This window comes from Zophobas morio, unplaced genomic scaffold (genome assembly GCF_036711695.1).
Source record: "Zophobas morio isolate AGI-343-1 ecotype UQ-CSIRO unplaced genomic scaffold, CSIRO_AGI_Zmor_V1 ptg000002l, whole genome shotgun sequence".
NCBI classification, from domain to species: domain Eukaryota; kingdom Metazoa; phylum Arthropoda; class Insecta; order Coleoptera; family Tenebrionidae; genus Zophobas; species Zophobas morio.
In genome coordinates this window covers 7,354,495-7,381,135 of record NW_026972107.1, presented here as the reverse complement: position 1 = coordinate 7,381,135, position 26,641 = coordinate 7,354,495, and the positions used below count along the sequence as shown (strand labels likewise).

Genomic DNA, 26,641 nt, shown 5'->3' with positions numbered 1-26,641 from the left:
ATTTTTTTGAGTCGCCCTGTATAAAGTATAGACTGATCATATTTTGCACATTTTAGACAGTAATATATTTTGATTAAAAATTTATTATGCTTTTCATAATTTTAAAACATCTGCATGATTTCAAAGCATTCGGTTTGGCAGATTCAAAATTAAATTGCAAAATGTTGTTTTATAAATATTAATAACCCATTTACTATGTACAATTTTGAAGTGACGTGATCATATTATTATTGGTGGGAATGATCAGACAAATTTTGGTTAGCGTTTTACCATCTACATAATATTCCTAATACAAATACAAAATTTGACAACAATCGGCCCAGTCCTTACGGAGATCGATCGAATAACGGCAGGCGGACAGACAAACCGACAGACAGATGGACAGACAGACGGAACGGGAGACTTGTTTCTTCATGCTCTAGGGGTCACGGACTCGATTACAATACTTTCGCTTTTACGCTCGGGAAATAAAAAAAAATAAGAAAAATCACAAAATAAAGGTTTAGAATTTTTTGAAAAACCTGGATATGTATTTCAAGGGCGACAAAAGTTCTGTCTAAACAACCTTAGACCAATTTTTTTGGAATATTGGATAGTGTTAGTGTTTTGATATGACGTCATTATTTTCTTGAAGGGAACGAATAGGCAAATATCGGTTAGTGCTTTCTACTTTCTTGATACTTGAGTTAGCATTAAAAACGAAAACACTTGTTAATTTTTTATGAGGCACTCCCAAATATTTACACACTCATCCTTATTTTGTGAGCTGAAGATCCAAAAATAGATATAAGCGTTTGAACTCAACCAAGATTATTTTATTTTATTTATATTTTGTTTTTTAGGAACTTCACTTTTATTGCTACTTAAATTTAAAGGCTTTCAAATCCGGCGAAAAAACCGCTCGATCTTTCATCGCTGCTAAAATGTTCGCTATATGAGGGTGAACTTGGCACAAAAACGTTTGACGCTTTTGCTGAAATTAACTCGTTCCAATAAATCTCCACCTCAATTATAACATTCCAATTAAATTAACAGTAGTCAATGTTTACTAAATATAATCTTGTAACCAAAACTGTCATCTGTCGACAGTCAAACATATCCAATTAGTTAAGGCAATTAATTAGCCGAAGTGAGCAAAACCCTCTCTAATAAGCGTACTATTTACTGAAAATGCGCAAATAACAAGGTGTAAGAAAAAATGTGTACACATAGTGTGTGTAATTTTTGTATTCAAACATTTTCTGTAGGAACTACCGTGGTGTATTTAAAAATGTAAATGTTCGATTGACTTTGGGTGAGGAAAGACAATAAAGCGGAGAACCAGCAATTGTTGGAAGGACGTTAAAGTCGAAATTAGTTTCCAGAGAGCAATTGCCAGAGGTCTGCTTAATTCAAAAGTTCGCAATTGTTTAATGCGAAAATGTTAGCTGAAATTAACGAAAAACAAGCGCTTTCTAGAACTCGGTAATGAAAATAGTGAGTACTTTGTACTCTAATTATCTGACGTGGTTTTAAATTAAGATTCGAACGAATTTCTATATTGGTTCAACCGGTTATGGTACCGGAAAGATTGCTCCGTGATTTGAAATATTTGGTCCAATTTCTGGAATAAGTTGGGGCGGTTTCTCGAGGAAACGGTGTCGGAAAATTTGCGTCGCTGCGGTTTAAGATATCGCTGTAAATTCTCTCAAGACGTCTTAGTCTCGTTTATTTGCGGCTGCAATATTAAATCAAAAATGTCTCAAAGAGCGTGCCCGGAGTGCGGCGGTGAATGGTCTATTTTCGCAGGGAGGATCGGAATAAATCCGTCTATTGAAAGTTGTGTCGGCGGTCGGCGGTTTGAGTCGGGTCTCTTGGATGTCGGTCAGTTATCGCTCACCCATCCGAAAGTTGTTGTTTCGGATGATGCATGGCTCTTGGTCGCGAGTTGCGCGGTGCACCCGTATTGATCGTGGGGTAGACGACGCTTCAGGATGAAATGACCCGGATTGGTTGATACCGCCAGAAATTGCCGGCAGTTCGCGGCTCGTAAACGTAAAAATTGCCGGTTATTCCGTAGATTGTATGTGTTTAAACGCCGATATCGCAGTCGTTTTATAGGGAGATATTTGTTAAACAGGGCGGCTCCGGGTAAACACGCTCCGTGTACTTTTGCACGTTTTACCACCAGCGATAAAGGTGGCGGTCCGGGAAGTCGAAGCAAGACAAAGAGTGGATTCGGCAAACAACAAACTGAACAACAAACACTAAACAGCGATCAGAGCTGGATCCGAGTTGAGAAGTTCCCGGTAATTAGCGGCGGGATCGGGTAGTGATAATGCCGGAGGAGATGGGAAACTGATGAGGCTGCGGGGATTAGAGCAGTCTGCTCCGGGCAGGATTATACAATACATTAGGACGGAATATGAATTGAATATAATGGGAGCAATGCCGTTATCCGAATTCGCGCAATCACGGGTCCGAGCACACCCGATCTGCAAGAACGCGCCGCGAACAAAGGGCTTTGTGGCGGCAAGAATGGGACCGTTCGGCGGGGGCCTGCAGTGCCGCCCCCGGACGCCCGTAAACATTCCGCAATTTTGTACCACATTCACCGCAAAAAATACACCAGAAACTTTGTAGCTTTAAACTAATAACTATTACATCATCAAATTTTCTGGCTTTTTACTTCCTGTTTTATGTTTTCTCGACGTTTCGTGACTCCTGGAGTACGAACAAATTGGTTTCCCGTTTCCGACTGGCTGTCTGTCCGTCTGTCTGTTTGTCTGTCTGCCGCCTGTGCGAATTTTAATCAGACGGATAATCTCCGAAACTACTGGACCGACAAATTGTATATGTGCATCATCCCCACCAACAATAGGATGACGTCATCTCCAAAATTTACATTAGTAAATATTATCTCAATTTTATAAGACAATCGGTCAGATGTGGTGTATGAATCCGTGTTCAGGTTTTATTCGATATATCCACATTTTTGAATTTAACTTTGAAACTGCAGAACCGAGTGCTCTGAAAGCCTCCAAACGTATTAAAGTTGTCGTAATCGTGGTAAATCGTTAATCAAAATTTATTTGTTTGTTCCCTTCCAAAAATTGATGACGTCATTTCAAAATTTTGTAATGGCAAACATTCATTTCGTTGTCTTTATTCTTTGAATTTTTCGATTTTTCATTGTTTCGGTTTTATAATTTTTCGTTTTTTCTGCTTTTTTTAGTTTTTCAGATTTTCGTCTTCCAAATTTTTCAACCTTTCGTTTGTTCAATTTTTCGATTTGCGAATTTTCAAGTTACCATTTTTCAATATTGCGATTTTTTATTTTTCGATTTTTCAGATTTCTTTAATTATCAATATTTCGATTTAACAATATTTGGTTGGCTTAAATTTTGCACTTCTTCGATTTTCTCGTTTTCCATTTTTGATTTTTTGATTTTACAGTTTTGCAATTTTTCAATTTTTTCGGTTCGGTAAGTTGAAAAAACGAAAAACTAAAACGGCAGAAAAAAATTGAAAAATCGAGAAACTGAGAAAACGAAAAATTATAAAAAGTGTAAAATCCAAAAACTGAAGAAACCAAAATTTGAAACATTGAAAAACTAAAAATCGAGAAACTCAAAAATGGAAAAAAATAATGAATTGGAAATTTTGAAAGAATAATCGAAAAATTGGAAAACCAAAAAATTGTGTAAAAAATAAATTTAAAGATCGAATAAATGAAAAAGTTTTAAAATCCAATAATAGCAAAATGGATAAATTCCATAGCCGTAACATTGAGAACGTCAACATTTTTTAAATTATATCTATTATTAAATACTTATTTAGAATGAAAACTAGAAGAATTGCAAATCAAAAATTGAAAAAAAATCAAGATTTGAAAAAAGGAAAAATGAAAAAATCTAAAAGTGTAAAGAAATGAAACGTTGAAAAATCGAAAAAATTGATAAACTAAAAATTGGAAACTCGTCAAATTGGAAATGTAAAAACTGAAACATCCGAAAGTTGGGAAATCGAAAAACTGAAAAATATAAAAATGGCAACTCGAAGAATTACATATAGTAAAATTGAAGAAACAAAACAAAACGGAAATTTAAAAAAATTGGAAATGAAAAAATTTGGAAAGCAAAGAAAACAAATCGAATCGAACAATTGAAAAACCAAAAAATTGTATAATCGAAACACTATAAAATCGTCAAAATTTTAAAGTCGAAATACTGTAACATTGAAAGATCGAGAAATTGAAAACATAAAAATTCAAAAACAAAAAGTCAAAAAAATGAAAAAGTTTCAAAAGTCAATAGTAGAAAAATGTAAATATTCTACAATCGTAAAATTGAGGTGAAATTTTTTTTAAATCATTAATCATTATTACCATTTTAAAATGAAAATTAGAAAAATTGTAAATCAAGAATTAAAAAAACAAAAAATTGAAGAATCTAAAAATTCATAAAGCGAAAAATTGAAAACCGAAAATTGAAAAAATAGAGCAACTGAAAAGCCGAAACAACAAATTGAAAAAATGAAACGTTCAAAAATCGAGAAAGTGAAAAATTAAAAGTTGAAAACTCGTGAAATTGGAAATCGAAAAACTGAAAAATATAAAAATGAAAATTCAAAGAATTACATACAGTGAAATTGAGGAAATAAAGAAAAACGAAAAATTTAAAAAATTGCAAATCGAAAAGTAGAAGAAGCGAAAAATTGAAGAAACTGAAAATAAAAAAACAAAAAATTATAAAATCGGAATTTTAATGTTCAATCGGAAAATTGTAAAAATAAAGTAAATAAAAAACTGAACCGAGAACTTGTAAATCTAAAATTTTAAGAAATGAAACATTAAAGAACTAAAAAATTGCAAAATGTGAACATTGAAAAATTCAGTAGTTGGAAAATTGCAACCCGAAACTTGAAAAAAATAAAGAAAATAAAAAACTGAAATGAAAAATTGCAAACAAAAAGCTGAAAAAATAAAAAGTTGAAAAATGGAGAAATTGAAAAATAAAAAAGTGGAAATCTAAAAACTGAAACATCTGAAAGTTGGAAAATCGAAAAACTGAAATATATATATAAAAATGAAAACTCGAAGAAGTACATATAGTAAAATTGAAGAATGAAGAAACAAAAAAAAAAAACGAAAAAATAAAAAATTGGAAATCGAAAAATTTCGAAAGCAAAAAAAAACGAATCGAATCGAAAAATTGGAAAACCAAAAAATTGTATCATCGGAAAACTATAAAATCGTCAAAATTGTAAAGTCGAGAAACTGGAACATTGAAAGATCGAGACATTGAAAAATTAAAAATCAAAAACTTGAAATATCGAATAAATTAAAAAGTTTTAAAATTGAATTTAATGGAAAAATTCTATTATCGTAAAATTGAGAAGGTGAAAAATTTTTTAAGTCATAATTATTTTTAAAGTTTTAAAAAGAAAACTAGAAAATTTGTAAATCAAGAATCGAAAATTGAAAAATCAAGAATTAAAAAAAAATGAAAAATGAAAAATTCGGAAAGTTTAAAAACCGAAAAATTTGACAACCGAAAATTGAAAAAAATAAAGACAATGAAAAACCAAAACGGAAAATTGCAAACGGAAAACTGAAGAAATGGTTGAAAAATTAAAAATTGAAAATTCGTGAAATTGGATATGTAAAAACTGAAACATCCGAAAGTTGCAAAATCGAAAAACTGAAAAATATAAAAACGATAAATTAAAAAATTAGAAATCGAAAAATTGAAAAAACTGAAATTGAAAAAACACAAAATGATGATAAAATCGGAATTTCAAAGTTCAATCAAAAAATTGTAAAAATAAATAAATTAGAATACCCAAATTAAAGAATTGAAAAATTGCAAAATGTAAAAATTTAAAAATACAGTAGTTGTAAAGTTGCAAATCGAAAATTGAAAAAAATAAAAAAAATGAAAAACCCAAACGAAAAATTGCAAACAAAAACTGAAGGAATGAGAAGTTGAAAAATCGAGAAATTGAAAAATAAAAAATTGAAAACTCGTGAAATTGGAAACATAAAAACTGAAATATCCGAAAGTTGGAAAATCCAAAAACTGAAAAATATACAAATGAAAATTCAAAGAATTACACACAGTGAAATTGAGGAAATAAAGAAAAACGAAAAATTTTAAAAATTGCAAATCGAAAAGTAGAAGAAACGAAAAATTGAAGAAACTGAAATTAAAATAACAAAAAATTATAAAATCGGAATTTCTATGTTCAATCGGAAAATTGTAAAAATAAAGTAAATAAAAAACTGAACCGAGAAATTGCAAATCTAAAATTTGCAGAAATGAAAAATTGAAGAACTAAAAAATTGCAAAATGTGAAAATTGAAAAATTCAGTAGTTGGAAAATTGCGACCCGAAACTTGAAAAAAATAAAGAAAATAAAAAACTGAAACGAAAAATTGCAAACGAAAAGCTGAAAAAATAGAAAGTTGAAAAATCGAGAAATTGAAAAATAAAAAACTGAAAACTCGTGAAATGGGAAATCTAAAAACTGAAACATCTGAAAGTTGGAAAATCGAAATACTGAAATATATAAAAATGAAAACTGGAAGAAGTACATATAGTAAAATTTAAGAATGAAGAAACAAAAAAAAACGAAAAATAAAAAAACTGGAAATGGAAAAATGTGGAAAGCAAAAAAAAAACTAATCGAATCGAAAAATTGGAAAACCAAAAAATTGTATCATCGGAAAACTATAAAATCGTCAAAATTGTAAAGTCAAGAAACTGGAACATTCAAAGATCGAGACATTGAAAAATTAAAAACCAAAAAATTGAAAAATCGAATAAATGAAAAAGTTTTAAAATTGAATTTAATGGAAACATTCTATAATCGTAAAATTGAGGTGAAAAATTTTTTAAACCATAATTATTTTTAAAATTTTAAAATGAAAACTAGAAAAATTGTAAATCAAGAATTGAAAATTGAAAAATCAAGAATTAAAAAAAATGGAAAATGAAAAATTCTGAAAGTGTAAAAACCGAAAAATTGAAAAAATAAAGAAAATGAAAAGCTGAAACAAAAAATTGCAAACAGAAAACTGAAGAAATGGTTGAAAAATTGCAAATAGAAAAACTGAAGAAACAAAAAAAAATGAAAAATTGAATAATTGAAAAATTCAGGTCAAAAACTTTATAGAGATTATCAGAAAACAAAAAATGCAAAAATTTTTTATAATTTTTTCGGCCAATTTTTTAATGTTTATTAATGACTTTCCACAGTACACATCCAACGCTGATATTACATCATCTGCTAATGAATCTCTCTACCGTTTTTTGGTTTCGTACCGCTCTAAATCTCCTTCAGGGACATTCAGTCATAAATCTATACATAACGAGTTTCATAATTATGGGTGTACAACTTTAATGTCACAGTGGCCATAATTCGCTCATTTTACTACACCATTTTGCAGAAAGGATTCATATAGTTAGTTTGTGCTAAATGAGCTAAAGACCTCGAAATATTGTTACAATTTTAAAATAGTGGAATCATCATGGAGCCTTATCCATGACGATAACCACTTCACGAAACAGGAAACACGAATTTCTCCTCTACACGGAACCCAGATATTGAAGCTAATTTTCTCAAAGACTTGTAACAATCCGAGAATTTCCAATTTTTCTACCTATTAGCGTTCAGGTTAATGTCGCTAAATCCATTTACGACTACGCGCGCTTGAAATTTGCAGTGTTGTAAGCGAACAACAAGGCTTTTATGTTAACTATCTCACTCCAGCCAAAATGAGCTAACTTTGCGTGTTAACTTATATTGTTGCGTAATAAAAAACTTATTCCCTATTCGTGCGGTAAACTATGCACACATGCTGTGAACACAGTTGGAAAAACTTCCATTATGGCTCAATCCGGTTGGAGTAAGAGTAAGAATCAATTGGAACTGCAGTTAAATTTTATATCTAAATTTTTTTCTGGACATCTTATTCAAACGTGCTAGTAGTTACTGGTGTACCTCGAGTCCGGAATTCAATTACAACAGATAAAGAGTTATTCGCATTTCAGAATGCCTTTGTGAGTGAACGGGTTGCAAAGCTGCATCAGTATACACTATTACCATAAATTATTCTATTGTGCTCACGTACAGACTCGTCTTATGTGAAGAAGTAAGCTATAACACAGTTTATCTCTGAGCACTATCACTACTTTCGTTTCCTTCGATACCATCTGTGAAGAGTCCACATAACAAAAAACTTTGCCATAAAATAGATTTGCACACTTCTTAACAAAAGGCTTGTAAACCGACCTTTTGAAGACTAGGCACTCAGAAGCAAACAAACAAACCTGTCGTCATTAATTTAATTTTTAACAATCCACCTTCGACTACGCCGACTCTTCATTCGTGGAAGCGGCACATCCAGATCTACATACAACCCACAGTTTAAACTCCTCCAGGAACTCTCTTACCTGCCCGAGTGCCCAGTCATAGCGGCCGCTTGATGGTGCGATTATTCACCCCATTGTTCCTCAAGGTTGATGAAAATCCGGGAGGGCGCGCACACCATTATCTGGCGGCCTTACAAATCACCCCGGCATCGAGAAGTCAATATCGTTTAACTATTACAGCCGCGCCGCACGGTAATGATTTACTTGCCTCCTCTGCTACCGCCAGACATCCAGTATCTCCTATTGATTATATATGAGCTTTCCGACGTCTCTCGGGAGCGGTAAATTCATACGTTCTCACCAACCCGGATACGATATATCCGAAAGGAGAGTGCGAAAAGATGATACTAATGCCCGTGAAGGGTTTTATTAGAACTCGCGATATTGATTTATGCCCGAATCTACCAGGATTTCAGACTCCTGTTGCCGTCAAAACGCTCCAATTAGGCACAACCTACACACACTTTTCTCTCCGAGGGGCTGCACTTCGCCGTGCTCATTAGACACAACAGTGTGGAGTCGGTTTCAGGGCACAGTTTTTGTAGTTCGGAAATTCGATAACACTTCTGTTGCGACTGTTTACCGAAAAAGTAAAGTTACTCAGAGTGGCTATTAAAGTGTTAATTGGAATTCGGAGTCAGCTGCTTACCTCAAAGGCGAGGGAAAAATTAATAACCTCGTTTTTCTTGATGGTTTTGTTTGCGTCGAGTGGTTTTAGGATTGGAAATCTCTTGCTTTTGATTAAAAAGTGGTCCATCCCCAATTACCCAGAACAAGACCGCACGCATTAAGCCAATCCTGATCCAGTCGAAGAAGCTTCATACCTTCCATCAAAATATTCGGGGGCTGATTCGATTTGCGGATTGTCGGGCCGTGCGGCCGACTCTGCTCAAATTCAATTGAGAGAGATGACTGGGGGCGAGAGAAGTGTACATGTGTGTGTGTCTGTGACGCTGTAATGGACCCGCAGCGGGTCTAATGGGACAGAACAACCCGGATTGCTGACCCGTTATCACCAGAGCCCGGCTTAATAGGATTGAGAGCTGGTGCAGTCCTGACATAAACTACTGCAAACTGCGATTTGCTAGCTGAGGCGAGGCCGCAAAGCGAATTTTCACTTCCAAATCCCGCAACTAATCCTGCGACGATGGATTCGGACTGTTTATTTCCATTAACGGTTGTTGCCGTGTGGATGGAAAAGTACAAATAAGCGAAACAGCCGCTTTTAATGGGGAAGCTATGAAAGAGTGCCGCTCTAAGGCCGGGCTCATATTCGGGGGTTTATGACGAACGAGCGAACGCGAAAGCGCCAAATCCCAGCTGTTTTTCATTCATTAACATTTACAAGCCAGAAAACGATACCCATTTCTGACACATCTCAATAACATAAAATTTTATATACCCGAACCCGAAAAGGAAAACAGAACGAACGCGCATCAACGCCGGCATAATCATATAATGAGCCCCTAAGCCGAGTTTTAAGCGTTACGATCCAATCGGCGTTATTTCGTTCGATTCGTGTTATGGCCGCACTTCTGGCGCAGTCGGTGGGATGCATTTTCGCTTTCCGAACCGTGAGTTTATTGAGGCTGATGTTTTTGATTTCGCGAATGTGTTTAATATCGGGGCAGAGCATCCAATAAGTTGGTGAAGAGGCTCTTGGAGTGTTATGAGCCAGGGCATCGATTCCTGGCTACAAGTCCAGAAAAAATACCAATAATTGTTAGAGGCGAAACCCGAAGTGTCCGCTTGGTGAATGTTTTCCGGTTTTTCCCTCCAGTGGAGCAAGAAAGAGCCCGTTTTTCCGTGAATATTCGTCCGGTATAAAAAGTCCGGCAATGATAGGGAAAGTGGCCTTGTATCGGGCCGAGAAAACCGATAAGAGATAATAAAGTGGGGTTTTAGGTACGCCCCGGACAATATATCATCAATATTGATTATGTTAAGCAGCTCATCCATTTGCTTTAGCGGTACTAGCAAAGAAAAGAAGTAAAAAGTTGGGGAATGAAGCGGGTTCGTTCCCCTAACTATTGCTGCTTACTCCGTCCGGATTAAGCGTGTTAAAGGATATATAGGACGATATTCTCATCGTCTTGGAGCAAAAACTTGAATAATGTTGAGAGAGTTGCCATTAAGTAATCGGATTGCCGTTGCCGTGGATGTATGCAGGAGGCATTTAAAGCGTCGCATCAGTGGAAGGTATGGTATCAGAATGTATTATGGCGGAGCGACAGCCATGTACGATGGATGTGGGTGGTTAATGATTCGCGTCAGGACGAAAGGGGTTTCCTACAGGACCTAGAATGCTTTATCATGTTTATTGGCAATTAAAGCGGGACTGATGTACGTATCCGCAACCTGAATTGCGTTCGTTACATGGAATGCTTCATTCCCATTCGCCATCTCGCTCGGGCGCAGAGAAGCTCAAAAATGTCGCAAGATTGAGCCTCGACGCTCTTTTTATCGGGGCCGAGATTGCTGGGCTTCCGTGCCTTCGCTGATTTAAGTTTATGTGGTATTTTATAGGGGAGAGCTAAACGCAAATAAAACGAACAACAAAGTAGATGCGATTAACAAGGACGAGAAAAAAGATACGGAAGGAAAAATCCGGCAGCATCATGTCGCGGTGTCGTGTCGTTCGCAATTACATTATCGCGACCCAGACGTATGCGAATGCAATGTAAATGATCAGGGAACTGCGCATTTCTAGTTTCTGCGGTGTGGAACGGGCCGGGCTCGCGTGTTTGTTGAGTATTTAATTAATTAAGACCGTAATAATTCATTGTAGTCCTCGAGGATGTCAAATGTCTTAATTTTGGAGTCCTATTTCGTTTCCTAATAATTAACTTGTCCCCTTGGGAAGTTTGTTATGGAACGGAATTCAATTCAATGTAACGTCTTGTAGATTTGTTTGCCGGATTGAATTAATTATCTTTCATACACTTTTGTTCAGCCGCCCCGGAATAATCGGGCTATTTTTTCGTCGCGATTGTCCCTCACAGCGAATTAAGCTCCCATTGTGACGGTTTTTTGCGACGCGCACGCTCTCCATTACATCCGGGCTTCTCGTTATACAACAAATTCCTTCTGACCCCCTTTCCATTGACAACTTTTTTCGCAGGCTTGCACTCCAAATATTAAGCAGCGATCATCGAATTAGGCACGATTATTGCACCTCTAAATATTTACAAACACGGGCCAGCGCCATCACTTGTTTATCGAATCAACACCGAAACAGTCGAGCCATTAATTATCCAATAAAAGGTCGAACTTGTATGGGCGACATTACTGGGAGGCACCGAATGCTCAAGAAGCAATCACCAACTCCAAGTCCCATTTCGTGAATTAGAACTCGAATTCGATTAACTATGGTGGAGCTCAAACTACCCTTGTCGGATTGAGGATTCCGAACTGTTTTTAGCCAAGCCGATTCGATTAAACGATTAAATTTTCAATAAAAGCTCGACGGAATTGGCAACTCTTTAACGACCATTAAAAATGCAACATTAGCAAAACTAGGCTACGGATTTCTCGGCTGGTATTTTAGGCGAGTGATTGGCGCAGTCGGACGGATAAAATTTTCTCAACTACATTCGACCAAAAACACAGCCAATCACTAAATAATATGAACTCTAGCTGGACTCGATACTAGAAAAAACCTTTTCCATAAAAGCGTTATTTTAATTTCGACGTAGTTTACAAGTGAGATTGCTTCCGCCCCCCTAAAACAACACAGACCTCGATTCCAACATTTTATTACTCCAATGTTTCCACCACTATTTATCTTGGATGCAAAACATTGTAATATTTGCATTGGAAATTTGTTATTCTATTGCGTGCTGTACTATATAGTGTAATGAAAACACGTCAAATGACAATTTTATCTGTAGCTACTGCGAAGATAGTTCCAAAAAGCAAAACAAGCCACAAGTCTCTTTCAGATATCCGTTATCTGGTCTTCCAAAAACGCGGGGTGCAAATCTGTGTAGCTTCTTTATTGTCGTTTATCGCCGAAAAGATGTGTCAAAATGAATCTGGAAGGTAATTGGAAAGTCGATACCAGGCCTTCGCCCGCATCATCTTAAGCTCGGGAGACATGTAGCTGATTATAGGATCAGAGCACCTACGACAACAAAACGTCATTGAGAATGGCACCCTAAGCAAATGGCTTGCGGTTAGTTGCTTAGTTGATTCCTGCGATTATAAGGGTGCAAGGGGCAGCTGAGTTCCCATTCTTGGAACGAAACTGTAGACGGCTGTTTTCAGCATTGTCCTAATCGAATTATGTCGTAAATGGAACGGAAAAGGGTGTTATCTTTGGAATCCCGACAGCTCGAGTGATAACGGATTCATTATTAACCTCGAATTAATAATTCAGCGGCAAATTTGTGGTTAATAAATAATGGGATCGATAGAGATACTCCACCAGCTGATGGACATGAATTAATATCTTTTTTTAAGCTAATGTGTTGTTCCTATGTTGTTTTCGTTCCAAGGATGGCGTGAATGTGGTTCACGTCGTCCAGCAAGCTTGACGTGCGGAGAAATAAAGACCGGCTGGGACTCCGGCGGTTGTACGAATGGTACGACCGGTAACTCCCGTTGAATAATTTTTGGTGTCAAAGGGAATTCTCGAAAGGGGTCTGAATTCATACGAACGCCGACACGTGTTGGAAACGCCCCCGGTCGTCCCTCCTTTTTTATTTCGATTGTGTTTTGAATAAAAGCTAATAAAGTCGTAGAGATAGGATTTGGTGCCATCGGCACTGTTTGCACAGCAATTAACCTAATTTCGTTGCGTGGACTCACTTCGAACTACATAGAAAAACCGCTTGCTATTTTCACCTATTTTTATTTCTCCAAAGCAAATACTCTGACCCACTTCCGCTCCACTCTAATACCTACCAAATACAATAAATTTGTCGCGTCTAAAGGTCACGTTATTAACTAAACTTTCTTATTTTTCAACTTGTGTTTACACGTGTCCTTTTTCTCTATTTGCCCCGACTCGGGTCTTACGCCTGCTGCAATAACACGAAAGTTATGTGAATGTGCCACTTACAAGTTGCAAACTGTACGAGAGATAAAATTGGCTGCATTCGCAACAAGAGTGCACGGACAAAGCCAAATCCTTCTTTTGGCAGGTGCCATTATGATAATGCCACGACAAACGTTATTAAATTTAAACGTAGTTTCGCATGCGATTCCTCGGCCTCGGCTTTATGACGTGAGGGACAGCCCTGGTGAAATATGGCCGTTTTGCTTGAGAAAAACACATAATATGGGTTTATGTGGAACGCGTAGGCGATCGGCAAGGTGTATGTCGGGGCTCAACGTTAGGATTTATTGTGTTTTACGATCCGCCATAAAATAGACACCTCCGGATCCTCCTAATTCCGGCAGCGTTTCTTTAATGGCCGAGAAAAAGAACTTTCATTATGATACAATCCACGCGACCTCGAATGCAAAACGATGCACTGCTGAGGATCACCGCACTCTAAAAACAATAAGAATCCGAAGACCACACCGGACACACTTTCAATTCTCGAGCAGCAAGCCAATCGTAGAAACGATAAAAGTTTTCTCCGTGAGCTTTAGTATGCCGACTCTTACAGTCGCCCCCAAGTGTTCCCGTTTTCTAGCGTGATTAATATTACCATTGTTCTATAATCCGTACCAATACCAATAAAAACACCACCACATTGGGCACATTTTCAGCTCTTACAGTCGCCTCCGAGTGTCCACGTTTCGTCGCACTAGCGTAATTGTTTTAGTCCCAGATTGTTATTTATGTTGTTGCGCCTAAAATATCGCTGGGAATTTAGCTTTTCCGGCGTCGTAAAAATGAAAATGTGCTATGTCCTGGTGTCAAAGCCGTTGATGCCCCACTTTGGGCGCCGCGACATAAAAAACCAATATATTATGGTCGTTATTTTAGGCCCCGTGATCAATATAGCTCTCGAGGTGTAAGAATGGGCCCTCCCGGCGTCCCTGGCGCCCCTTTGTGTATAGGAAATGAGCCCGGTGTGAGGTGGCAAGTCATTGTGATGTATCGTAGATTGTCAATCTAAAATATCGCCGGGCATTGTGTTGGTGTCGAAAGCCTAATCACCATTCATGTTGTTCCAGGGGTATTCTGCTCCAGGCGAGACAGCGGTTGGACGAAGCCATCGAGAGCTACCACCGCGCCATCCATTTTCGACCATCGCTGGCACGTAAGTCGACAATAAACACAATACATCATATAAGCTAATGACGCTTTCATTTCCTGCGATGCAAATCGATGTTTGATGGTTGCGGACGTCGGCGCTCCATTTTTCTTCTTGCGATGGGGTAATTTCAGTCGCGACGGGAAAAATTCGACGGTCGGTGTTTCGATTTTATGGCGCGAATCGATTGCAGCTTTATTTATTTTGAAAGAGACGAGGGCGGATAGGGTCTGATGCATTATTAAGAGGGCGTGGGAGGGATTTCTTGTATTATTTCGGGACGTTTTAGTGAAGGATTTGCGGCGGAATATTATGAGACACCCCCGAACCTAACAACTCTCCGCTTTTTGATAAATGCGTCGCGGCTTAGCTAATCATCGGTTCACTCTCTTCGTTTTAAAGGCTCGATCGTATTTTTGGCGGGTTCGTTTACGTGGGTTTAAACGGAGTATGACCAAAAATTGGGGTTATGTTACACAAACCGACCGCACTAACCGCATGCGTGTGATCACATAACTTTGCTACATTTAGAGGACTAGTCGCAAACACATTCGCCCGCTACTAATGTAATCGTTTGAAGTAAACTTTGGGGAATGTTTAGTTTAGTGGTGCTCAAGCGGAGCCTCACAAAGGCACACGCGAAAGAGATTTCGGATAGTTTGGAGTTTTTTGGGGGCTCTTAGACATAAAGACACGACAAAGTACGGGAGTATCGGTGTCGCTAAGTGTCAAAGTTCTAAGCTGCTAGTTTCGTAAGACGCTTTTTGCTTGCGACTATGATAGGTGTTTTCAGGACGAGCCCGTTAAATTAATTTCGGGGAAATCCTACCTGCTGAGCCAACTTCACAAATCATGCATAAAGGTAACCGAGTGTCGAAATCTCCACTTCGACGAGACTTTTCGGCGGAAACTGCCAAGTTAGTTTTCGGTAAATCCCAGCGACTACGCCACGTACGCGTGTTGCTTAACCAAGGGTGTCTAGATTTTTGCGTTATGTGTCAGCTTCGGAATATCGGTGTTGATAAGTGTCAAAAGTTTTAAGCTGCCACTAGTCTCTTAAGACGTCATGTAGAATTACGAGAAGTGTTCTCGAGATGGAAATTGTGAAGTTAGTTTCGGGTAAATCCTACCTGCTGCGCCAGTTCGGACGGCTCCAAGTGGCTGTTGTAGGTGTAAGATTTTTTGTGTGTGGTTGTTCGTTTTCGGGTGAATTTTCATCGGGCGAGTCCAATTAAGAGGGAAAGTTTTTCCGTCCATTTGCATACCGCGTAATAATTAAATAATTTCCGGTAGTCCGTAGCGTGGAAGTTATAATAAAATTCTGTGCGTTGAACCGGGCGGCTTGATAATGGCTTGCAAATTAATAAAATGACGAAATAATTCGAAAGGAATTTAAAATGCGCGAAGTAATAAAGGAGGAAATCGTCAATAAATGAGCGGCAATTCTCGAAAGTTGCTCCTTCTACGGCAGAGATATTTAACATTCAGATTCCTTAATAACGCCAATTCATATCTGGACCGGAGTCCGGGAATATCTTCTTCATCCTCGACATATTTTTATGCAAAACGCGTTCCGGTAGCGGAGTTTTATTGCAGGAGGAGCAAAATGAAGATGCGATTCTTGGAGAACTGGGGGGAAAAGCAATGAATATGGGAAGGACTTAGAGAACCTTGTTCGTTGGAAATATGAAAAGATTTCGAAAGGATTCTGATTGCAGGATAATTTGACGTTTTAGATGCCGTTCATCAATATTCCGGAGGTCGTGTGCATGTGTGTGTGCGTGTCTTCGGATCCGGACAAATAAAAGCGTATCCCCGGAATGGCTTCTTCGGGTTCGGATTCAACCGGAAAAGTCTGTTTATGTCATTATGGAAAAATCCAAAGATACTGGCTTAAGTTCGCCGTATTTATTTACTTGTTGTGCGTTTGAATGGAGCACTTTAGCCAGGATGAATTGATATTGTTGGGAGTATTAATAATAGATTACGTGGAGGGAAGGCAGAAACGAGGCGTTAGAAGTTTCGAATCCACAGAGAGCTTATTCTTTGTCGAAGTTTACCAAGTTTAATTCCACCAGACCTTTGCGAGGGGGTCGCCGGAATAAAATATGAAATACTAAATGTAGATTAGTTTTATTTCGCGAATATATTTTCCAGTTTAGACCTCCGTTTAATTTTACGGGATTTCCATAAGAAGTGTTAATTATAACAACTTCTATCCTCGCGATGCAGATTATGTATTCATGAAGCCGTTCTCGTACAAGGCGCGGGAACTCGACCTTTATGAAAACTTAACGTTATTACATTAAAATTTCATTAAGGAAATGATCACAAATAACGTATCAGTCTTGTATTTGCCTCGTAATTACTACTTTTACGGCGGCCACAGTTTACTCGATCAAATTAAATTATGAATTTAATAATGCTTTACGCACACATTAACCCGTCGCTCAAACTCGAAAAGAAACAATTCGCTCTACTCTGACACAAAATCGAAACTTGGCCTCGAGACTCGCGAGACGGACGTTGTTTGGCTTTAGCCGATAGAGTGATGGAAAATGCCGATTGAAACCGTCCCGCCGCACCTCCGAAACTGACACCACTTGTAAATCAAACCCCACCATTGTGTCTTGTACACAACCAACTAAATTCTAAACAAAGCAAACTTTCTTTCCTGCAAATGTCATCCCCGGAGAGCTTACGCCTTCGCCGGAAACAAAGTCTTTTATTAAAACCCCCACTCGCTGCTACAGGCAATTATATAATGGAGCATTCGTTGTCATGTCGACAAATTGCACTGAAAAATGTTAACTTTTTGATGGAGAATAATTATTCCGTGAGCTTATTGACCCGAAACTCGCCTGGAATAAAGACAAATAAGGCTTTCAGCTTCCGACGAAATGATGGGAATGCAAGGCAAGGGCTGGAAAAGGATCCGGTTAAATCGTTTTAAAGACTTTGACATAGAGCCGATGTAATGCGGGACGCTGGAGGAACATAATCTTTAAATTTTTCCTGCAGAGCTTCTGCTTTGTGCATCGGAGAATTTCTAAAACTCATATTCACTGGAACAGATTCCCAGTTGGAACTTCTTAAACTGCCTTAATTAGGGCGAAGTTTGCAACACAATATCTTGCTTCGGTAAGGCGTGTCAAAACTCAAATTCACGGATAGCAAAAAGTTCCTAAGTAATAATGATGCCAATAACTTAATTATCTTAATGGGTATTACACTGATTATATTTTAACAAGCAAGCATCCACGGCAACGTTACTGACGCTAACGCTTCCTAGACACAACTTTTTAATTATAATAACATTGCATCTCCTGCAACACAGTTCTGGCGTTCCTCGAACGTTGAAAATACTCCTTTGAAATACCGACTGGATTTATATAGTGCGGGTTCTGGCTCACTTAAAAACCGAGCATGCGAACAAGTGATCCAGAACCCGCACTATATAACTACTGCCGAGGTCATGGACCTTTCAGCTTTAATGAGAAACCTCGTTACTCCGTCTGTTTTTTAATATTTCTCTGAAAGCCCTCTTTTTGGTCATATTTCAGCAGCTGCTGGAATTCCGATTCCGCTGCACAAGTCTACGTCTAACTCCGAATAAAGCCATTACTGCGACTATTGTCAAAATGCCGCCTCCCCCGGCCCGCCCCTGCGTGACTCGCGTTCCGATTCCGGGCAAAGCTCTGTTGTTCTTCACCGCGATGCAAAACTTAACTGTTATTTATAAGACGTTCTTTCCCGTTTTGAGTTCACAGACGTGAGATGGCGCACTTCCGCCAGCCGCTTAATATTCCATATCGCCACCCTGAGGTTTTGTCACCTCCGCGTGTTGCTTGCATTACCGCCAACACTGCTGATAAGCTCGCATCCGATGAAATATCGTCGCCGTACCAACCGCAAAGACAATCTCAGTTACGCAAACACCGAAGATTGCAGTGCACGTCCTCGGAAAATTTCCGCGACTGTTACAAGCTCGGATTGTTGGAGTTTTATTAGTGTCTGGCCGCCATTTTATGGAAAAGTAAAGTTCTCGTTGCGGAAATGTTCTTTCATAAACGTACAATGGCAAGATGAAATGGTTCGGCCTTTCGATGTTTCTGCACTAGTTGTTTATTACCTTTTAAACGCGCGATTTGAGGGATTTATGGGAGGGCGTCGCCAGGCTTTCCGGGTTTGAAAATCTGGACGACTTCATACACGATTCTATATTGCGGTGGAAATTGCGACAAATACTTAGTTGATTTCGAACGTCGTTCGGATTTAGAAACGGAGGGACCTACGTTGTGTTGGGTTATCATACTACGTGTAACTCTAGCCTGGTAATGAAATTACTATGAACATTTTCTTCTGCTGAAAAGAATAGCGTGATTCTGTTATGTCCCACTTTACATAAAAGCTTTTTTCAGTGAAATTATAAGCTTTACTTTTCTCTAAACCACATATTATTTGTTATGTATGTAAATGGTATAGAATAATTTAGAAAATGAGGTATAAACTTGAAAGAACAAAGAAAAGAGATCCACTTATACAGATAATAATTTGTATAATGCAACATTAACGACCTTTCAAGCGGTTTAACAACAAAAAGAAATGCATTTATTGATCAATTGCCCCGCGTGATGTTTAACCGTTTTCAATCAATTATCCCTAATACCTGTATTTTTCCTTGTCTGTTAGTATTTTTATTGTAAAAATTACGCAACGAAAGGTGTAAAATCACCAAAAAATTTTTGTTAAAATCATAACCCCTCAAAATATGAACCCTTCTTTTGCGTGTCGTTCGTGTATCTGAAACCCTACCCCAACGTTCACCTGATTTCGCCAAATCACTCCGCCCCAGTTTGCGAAATCACAATTCCCCAACACTGCACTACATCGACCAAAGGGACCGAATATCGTCTTTTTTGGTAGCGTCGGGTTCGCATTACGACACACAATGGTGTTCCGGGTCCACTCTGCCGCCATTCGGTTGCGTATTTCCGGGCTCCGGCATCTCTTTTCTTCGGGGACAGTGTTTGCTGCGTTCCAACCGCTAATTAACCGCACTTGCAAATGGATCTCCAGACACTCCGCAAGCCGACAACCTGTCCATTATGGTCCAGCCGTCGCCTTCAATTTATCAAAGTGTCTAGCTAGGCGCCATAAACGGAGAGGGCTCGCTGCAATTAGCGGAAATTAGCCAGAAAAGATGCCTGCGAAAAATATTTAAACTTGTCAGAATTAATTATTCCGGACGGGTGCTCTGTTTAGCGTTTGCTCAACTCTTGATGGGCGTTTTTAAATTGTCTTTTTGGCGGAGGTGGGGCGTGGAGAGAAATTTTAAAACGTAACGAAAGGGTGAATGAGGGGGTTGTTTTGGTTTGAAGGGGCGCTATTAAGAAAAAGTAACATGCACAGGATAGGTTACACACCCCTATTGCAACGAAATGAGTTTCTTACCCTCTATAAGCTAGAGGAAACTTGATGCTCGGGGTGCAGCACAATATAATCGAATGTTCCAAACTTTGGAACAACTTTAGTTTTTGTGTTCCTCGTGTCGCTTTACATACTTACTGGTTAATGACAATGTCTTTTGTTTTAAACAATATAAACATCTATTTCTTACTTAATTTGAAAAGTTCATGACAACATGGAAGTTGTTTCTTCTAAAATTCCACCAAACAAATTATCGTGTGTATCAGATCAGCTCTAACGAAATTATAACATAGCTATGGATCAAATTGCTTCTGGTCACTTAGAGTCGACTTTGGCCTGAGCGCGTTCTGGTTTGTAGATCAAACAAGTTCTCATGCGACGTATTTGTGCTACTATAACGCTTCTAATCCTACTACGTTCTAATTTATTCTCCGACACTCCAGTCACATAACTCAAATAACCGTCCCTCACAGTCCATTTCCTCCGCACACCTCCCACACGTAATAACCCGCCAATTGTTACAACAATCAGCACTTCCGAGCTCCCCCGAGCCCACTATCAGCATCCAGCGGATTAAAAACCTCTTCCGTTGATCGAAACTGAAGAACTCCTTTCACAGCGTGCGAAAATGTGTGCGCTCAAGGGTATAAGAGATAAACAAGTCATCAAGTGGTAGTTCCGCAAACTTTGTGTACTGCACCACACAACTCTCCATACACGAAACAAACCTAATTGAGCGGAAACATCCCCTTTTAGCAAAATTTTGTCGCGAAATAAATTCGAGACGGGATCTGCTTGTCTTGCACTTCCATCCGCTCTAACAGGAACCGCACCTGACGAGGACTCCTCTCGAGGCGAAATCGCCTGAAAATCACGTAAGAATCGCACCCTTGCATGCACAATTTCGTCTAGAAAATTGTCGGCTTTGATGGCTCAAGGTTTCATTAACCCTCTCCGCGGGATTAGCGTGCGGGTGGCAAAACGAATTATGGCAGAACCGGCTGCATTTTAATGATCTCAAATACCACACAAATCGACTTAAACGGTCTCACTTTAAAAACTTTGATTCGGGGGATTTAAGTATTATCGATTGGGGCGGGATTAGAACGAGCCGAGGCGAGCGGATCGTAATGGATAAATCACTTTGGAGATTGCTTACTATTTACCCGACATGTTCTAGGACTCTATTAGAAGTTCGGCTTTTTCATAACGCACTAGTCGGTTGAGATTTTTAGTTTGGGTTTAGTTTTACTGACACAATACGCGTTTGAGTTGAAAGTCTGATTGGAGATTTTTGTTTTAAAATCTTCAATAGCTACCTGTTCATTGTTTTGGCTTATAATAATCGGAGCTAAGTCTGTCAGCCAACTTTCAACAATAATAATAAGCAGTCGCCTGAAAATAGATTTCGAAGACGGAGATTACAACGAAATTTTCGAGATAATAGTGCGGAGCTCAGATCGAGCTCATCTAGCACCTGCAGCAGTAAGTTGGCTATTTGTCCGGGTGGCGGCGCTACAGTTAATACCGGTTCAGATTTATCCGGCGCATTTAAGAGGGGTCGGAGCAAATAGAGGAAGGGACGCAATATCCGCTAAATATCGTGTATATAGCAGGATTAATCTCGACACCGCTTAATATCGTCCAGATATGAGACATCGTTCCTCACTCACCCATAATTAATAAGTTCCCGTAATAAAGTTGACACTGGGTTGGGTTAGTTTTACGCGAGATCCTCGACCGTTGTAGTTAAATATTGATGATCACCGCCATTAAACGAAATCTGGAGCGAGCTGCGGCTCCAATATCAACATGGCAGCCTAACGTAAACACGGCAAATCAAATACCGTCATAAATAAGCAGATATGGGCCGGAAAATACAGCACCGTAGACAGTTTAAGTTGTTTATGTGTATAGTTACACTTTATGCCGGAGATTCACAATGACGACCGCAATGCGAACTTCTTTATGAACATGTGGCGTGTGAGGAAGACACGGAGCGGCTGCGGAGGAGCTCGGAAGATAAATGGCCGAGGAGAAGCGCGACACCTTGTCACGGTGCACATTTGTGCACCACGCTAATTGAAGACCCGAAGAAAATTTGGCGCAGCTACTAGGATCTCACGGCGTTAATTAATCGTTGTTTTCCCAGTGCACCAATGCAGTGGGTGTTCGTCTAGGAAACTCAATAGCTACCGTATTTTCCACGTCTAATTTATACGAAACCGTGAAGCGAACATGCACTATGATTATTCCAATTCGAATTCAAAGCGTTATTGTCTCGTCCCGATGATGCAAACCTTGCCCCCGCACTAGTTGCAAATTTGGCGCAGCGAGTAGGATTCAAACCCGCGCGAAGAGGCCTTGACGTTTTAAGATGTTACTTCGTTAATGCAAATATCTCCGTTTAATTCATGTTGATGTTGTTCCAGTGGCCTATGTCAACTTGGGCGCCGCGCTGATATCTGCAGGCAGGTGTCAAGAAGCGGTGTCAGTGCTTAGACAAGGATCTCGCCTCGACGGCACGGGTCTGAGGGACCGGCGCGAGCACGAAACTGCGAGGGTGTCGGCCCTCCTGCAGTTGGGAGCGCTGTACTCTGAGCAGGGGCGGCTGCAGAGGGCTCTGGCGGCCTACAGGGAGGCGGCGTACTCCCTTCCTGAGCATTATCCGCCACAGGTAAGATGAATGTTTGCTGGATTGCGTAAATAATGGGGGTGTTTAATAATAGCTTATTTTGTTCGTTAGACTTTTGCTGTCCCAGAAAGTGGCAATTTTTTGTTGAATCTTAAACGCGTATCGTCATTTTCAGTGTGTTTGTCAGCTGTTGCATGCCTTATCCGGGTGTGAACGTTCGACTTAAACATTTGGTAAAATCGTAACATGGTCTATAACTGTTTTAAACTCAACATAAACTGTCACCAATTTTAGTTGGAGTAACTACTGCTTACAAAAATCATGCGTTGCGTTATTAAATGATAAAAATGGCACTTATTTCACCCAACCTACTGTGGAATAGAATATTTGAGTCAGAACGAGCACCCATAAGCATGATATTAGGCATCAAATAAAGTAGAATAACTCGAGTCTTATGACGTGATCAAAGAAGTGGACGCTTATTACGTCATTCAATAAAATAGGGGACGTGTTCTCGAATGAATAATGAAAGCTCCCGACAGAAGGAACTCCTCGTGTTTTAACAATTCCTGTAGTTTTAGCGACGAAATACTTAAAATCGCTATAAAAATTACCCTTCGCTCTAGAACTTCTTGAGAGCAAGTAAACGTTTATTAATCGTTTCATATTCTATATTTTTACGATTGTCTTCATCGTGCTTAAGTTTACAAAGTCTTATTTTTGTGCACAAAGTGAGTTTTATGTTCTCCATTATGAAGGAGAGCACAGAAATAAAAAAAAAAACACTACATTGTGGCCAGTTCTGAGCCCATCAATGCAGCTGCTAGAATACGAACACTGAGCCATTTAGGAAGATTTACATACTTCTGGCTGCGTGTAAGAGAATCAGAAAGTTTAGAATTTGTTTAAATAATATAAAATTCCAGCTCGAACTTTGACATTTTTCTAAAAAGTGAAAGAATCTCGGGGACCCCTGATGTTTCATTTTACGATAACTTTAAAAGAATCTCTGAGATTCCTCGTGTTCTATTTTTTTTTTTATTGAAAAGTATCTCAGGGACTTCTTGTATTTTATTTTTGTTATCTGAAAGAATCTCGAGGAGTTCAATGTAGTATTTCATTTTTCGATATGTTTAAACGAATCTCGGGTACTCCTGGTGTTTCATGTTTCGATTGGTTTAAAAGAATCTCAGGAGTTATTTATTTATGTCTCATTTCTAAAATATGAAAAAATCTAGTGTTCCATTTCAGGATAAACTAAAAAAAGAGTCTCGTAGACTCCTTCTATTCTATTTTTTAAAGAATTTGAAAGAATCTCGGGGGTTCCTGGTGTTTCATTTTTCCATGTGTTTAAAAGAATACGGAGGTTCTTGAGTTTTATTTTTAAAATATGAAAGAATCTCTGTGGCCCCCGGTGTTTCTGTTCTCGATGTGTTTAAAAGAAGCTCGGGGGTTCTTTGTGTCGTATTCTTAAAATGTAAAACAATCTCGGTGGCTCTTAGTGTTTCATTTTACGATAACCTTAAAAGAATCTCCGAGGCTACTTGTCGTCTATTTTTTAAAGAATTTGAAAGAATGTCAGGGATTCCTTATGTTTCATTTTTAAAATACGAGGATACAGAAGCTCGGGGACTTCTGGCGTTTCATTTTTCGATGTGTTTAAAAGAATCTTGGAGGTTCTTGGTGTTTCATATTTCGATTTATTTAAAAAAATCTTGGGGACTTGTGGTGTTTCACTTTTCAGTGAGCTTAAAAGAATCTTGCCGCTTTCTTCTGTTTTATTTTTAAAATATGAAAACCATCTCGTCACTTCCTGCTGCCCCATTTTACCATAAACTTAAAAGAATCTCGGACACTCCATGTATTCTATTTTTTAAAGGCTCCTTGTTTTACTTCTAAAATGTGAAAGAATGTCGGGAACTCCTGGTGTTTCATCTTTCCATGTGTTTAAAAGAATCTTGGGGGTTCTTGTGTTTTATTTTTAGAATATGAAAGAATCTCGTGGGTCTCTTGGTGTTTCACTTTGCTACAACTTCAAAAGAATCTCGGAGACCCCACTTGTTTTATTTTGTAAAGAATTTTAAATAATCTCGGAGGCAGCTTTTGTTTTATTTTTAAAATTTGAAAGATTATCAGGAGCGCCTTGTGTTTTACCTTCAAAATATGAAAGAATTTCGGGGACTCCTGATGTTTAATTTTACGATAACTTTAAAAAAGCTATTGAAAGATGAAATGGATCTTCGTACTACAAACGGCGAAACTGGTTTGAAAATTAGATATGTTAAAGGCGTTCCAAAAATATTAAACTAGTACAGACACCCATTTATTGCCGCAGTTCTTCACTTATACTCTACCAAAATGTTCGTGGTTTAAGGTCAAAAATCTCAGATTTCTGTAATACTGTTCATGAAAATGATTTTGATTTAATCGCATTAAGCGAAACTTGGCTTAATTCTGATATTAATAACTCAGAGCTGTTCTCTTGTAATTACACTGTTTTTCGAAAGGACAGGAATGTACTCACTAGAGGTGGTGGTGTACTTTTAGCCGCCAAGAGTTCGTTTAAGTGTAACGAAATAGATGTCACTGATATAAATATTGCTTTTCCCTCTATAGATTTATTATGTGTGAAAATTAGCGATAATTGTAACAATAAATTATTTGTATTTGTGCTATACATTCCGCCTGCTACTTCTCTCCCTTCTTTTGAACTCTTCTTTGATGCACTCAATCGACTAGCACCACTGCGTTGCAATAATCAAGTTATCTTTCTTGGTGATTTCAATGTTCCTGAATTCATAACTAGGAGTAATAGTGGATTTAGTACTACTTTGAATATATTTCAGAATTTCAACAACCTACAGCAATTTAATACTGTTGTAAATAGATATGGAAGGCTCTTGGACTTGATATATTCTAATCTTGAATGTTCTGTCGAAAATGCTATCTGTCCGTTGGTCGACGAAGATTTCCATCACCCAGCGCTTGAGCTGAATCTAAATTTCCAGTCTGGCAAACCTCCCAGCTCTTTCCGTATGAATAATAGTGTTTCGAACTACAATTTCAAGAAAGCGAACTTTCCTCTTCTCTATGAACTAATTACAAACGCTGATTGGTCCTTTTTGGAAAATATTAACAATGTCAATTTAGCATGTAAAAAATTTTATGATAAATTGTACAGTCTTTTTGATTTATCTGTTCCGAAATCTATTTATCGTGATCGCCGGTACTACCCACCTTGGTTCTCATCCGAAATTATAAGCAACTTACGCCTTAAGTGGTCTACATACAAACAGCATAAAAAACTCAGAAGTGACCAGTCCTATCACCTATTTAATACTCAGCGTGCAAAATGCAAGAAACTTATTAAAGAGGCACACAATCACTACCTTTCATCTATAGAAAATTCAATCATCAATGATCCGAGCAAATTTTGGGTTTACATCCAAAACAAAAAAGGTTCTACGCGTATCCCAGGAGTCATGTGTTATAACAACGAAGAAATCTCAAATCCTGCAGACATTGTTAACGCCTTTGGCAATTACTTTCATAGTGTTTTTATACATTCTACTCCCCTCGACCCAGCTTCCCTATCACTTCAACAATGCGTCTTCAATAATACCGTTTCAGTCAATGAGATCTCCGTCGATGATGTTCGAAAACACTTGCAGCGATCCAAAAATTCGCAAACTACAGGTGTTGATGGTGTTCCCAGTTTTCTCCTACGTGATTGTGCCTCTGTTCTTGCTGCTCCCTTAGCTAAAATTTTCAATCGGATGTTGCAGTATTCAACTTTTCCAGATATATGGAAAAAAGCCTTTATATGTCCTGTACTTAAAAAAGGCAAAACCAATGACGTTACAAACTACAGACCGATCTCTTTGCTGTGCAATTTTGCGAAAACTTTCGAGTCAATTACTTACGAAACTATCTACAATTCAGTCAAACCTTTT

At 38.4% G+C, this 26,641-nt stretch overlaps 1 protein-coding gene across 1 annotated transcript in view; it reads left to right on the top strand.

Moving 5' to 3' along the window:
- LOC135126478 (protein O-mannosyl-transferase TMTC2-like) overlaps positions 1–26,641 on the top strand; it is a 135,954-nt gene that overhangs the window by 52,871 nt on the left and 56,442 nt on the right. Inside the window, exons 5-6 of the mRNA XM_064052505.1 lie at positions 14,544–14,629; positions 22,486–22,730. Coding sequence (XP_063908575.1) covers positions 14,544–14,629; positions 22,486–22,730 — 331 coding nt within the window. The remainder of the gene's footprint in view (positions 1–14,543; positions 14,630–22,485; positions 22,731–26,641) is intronic.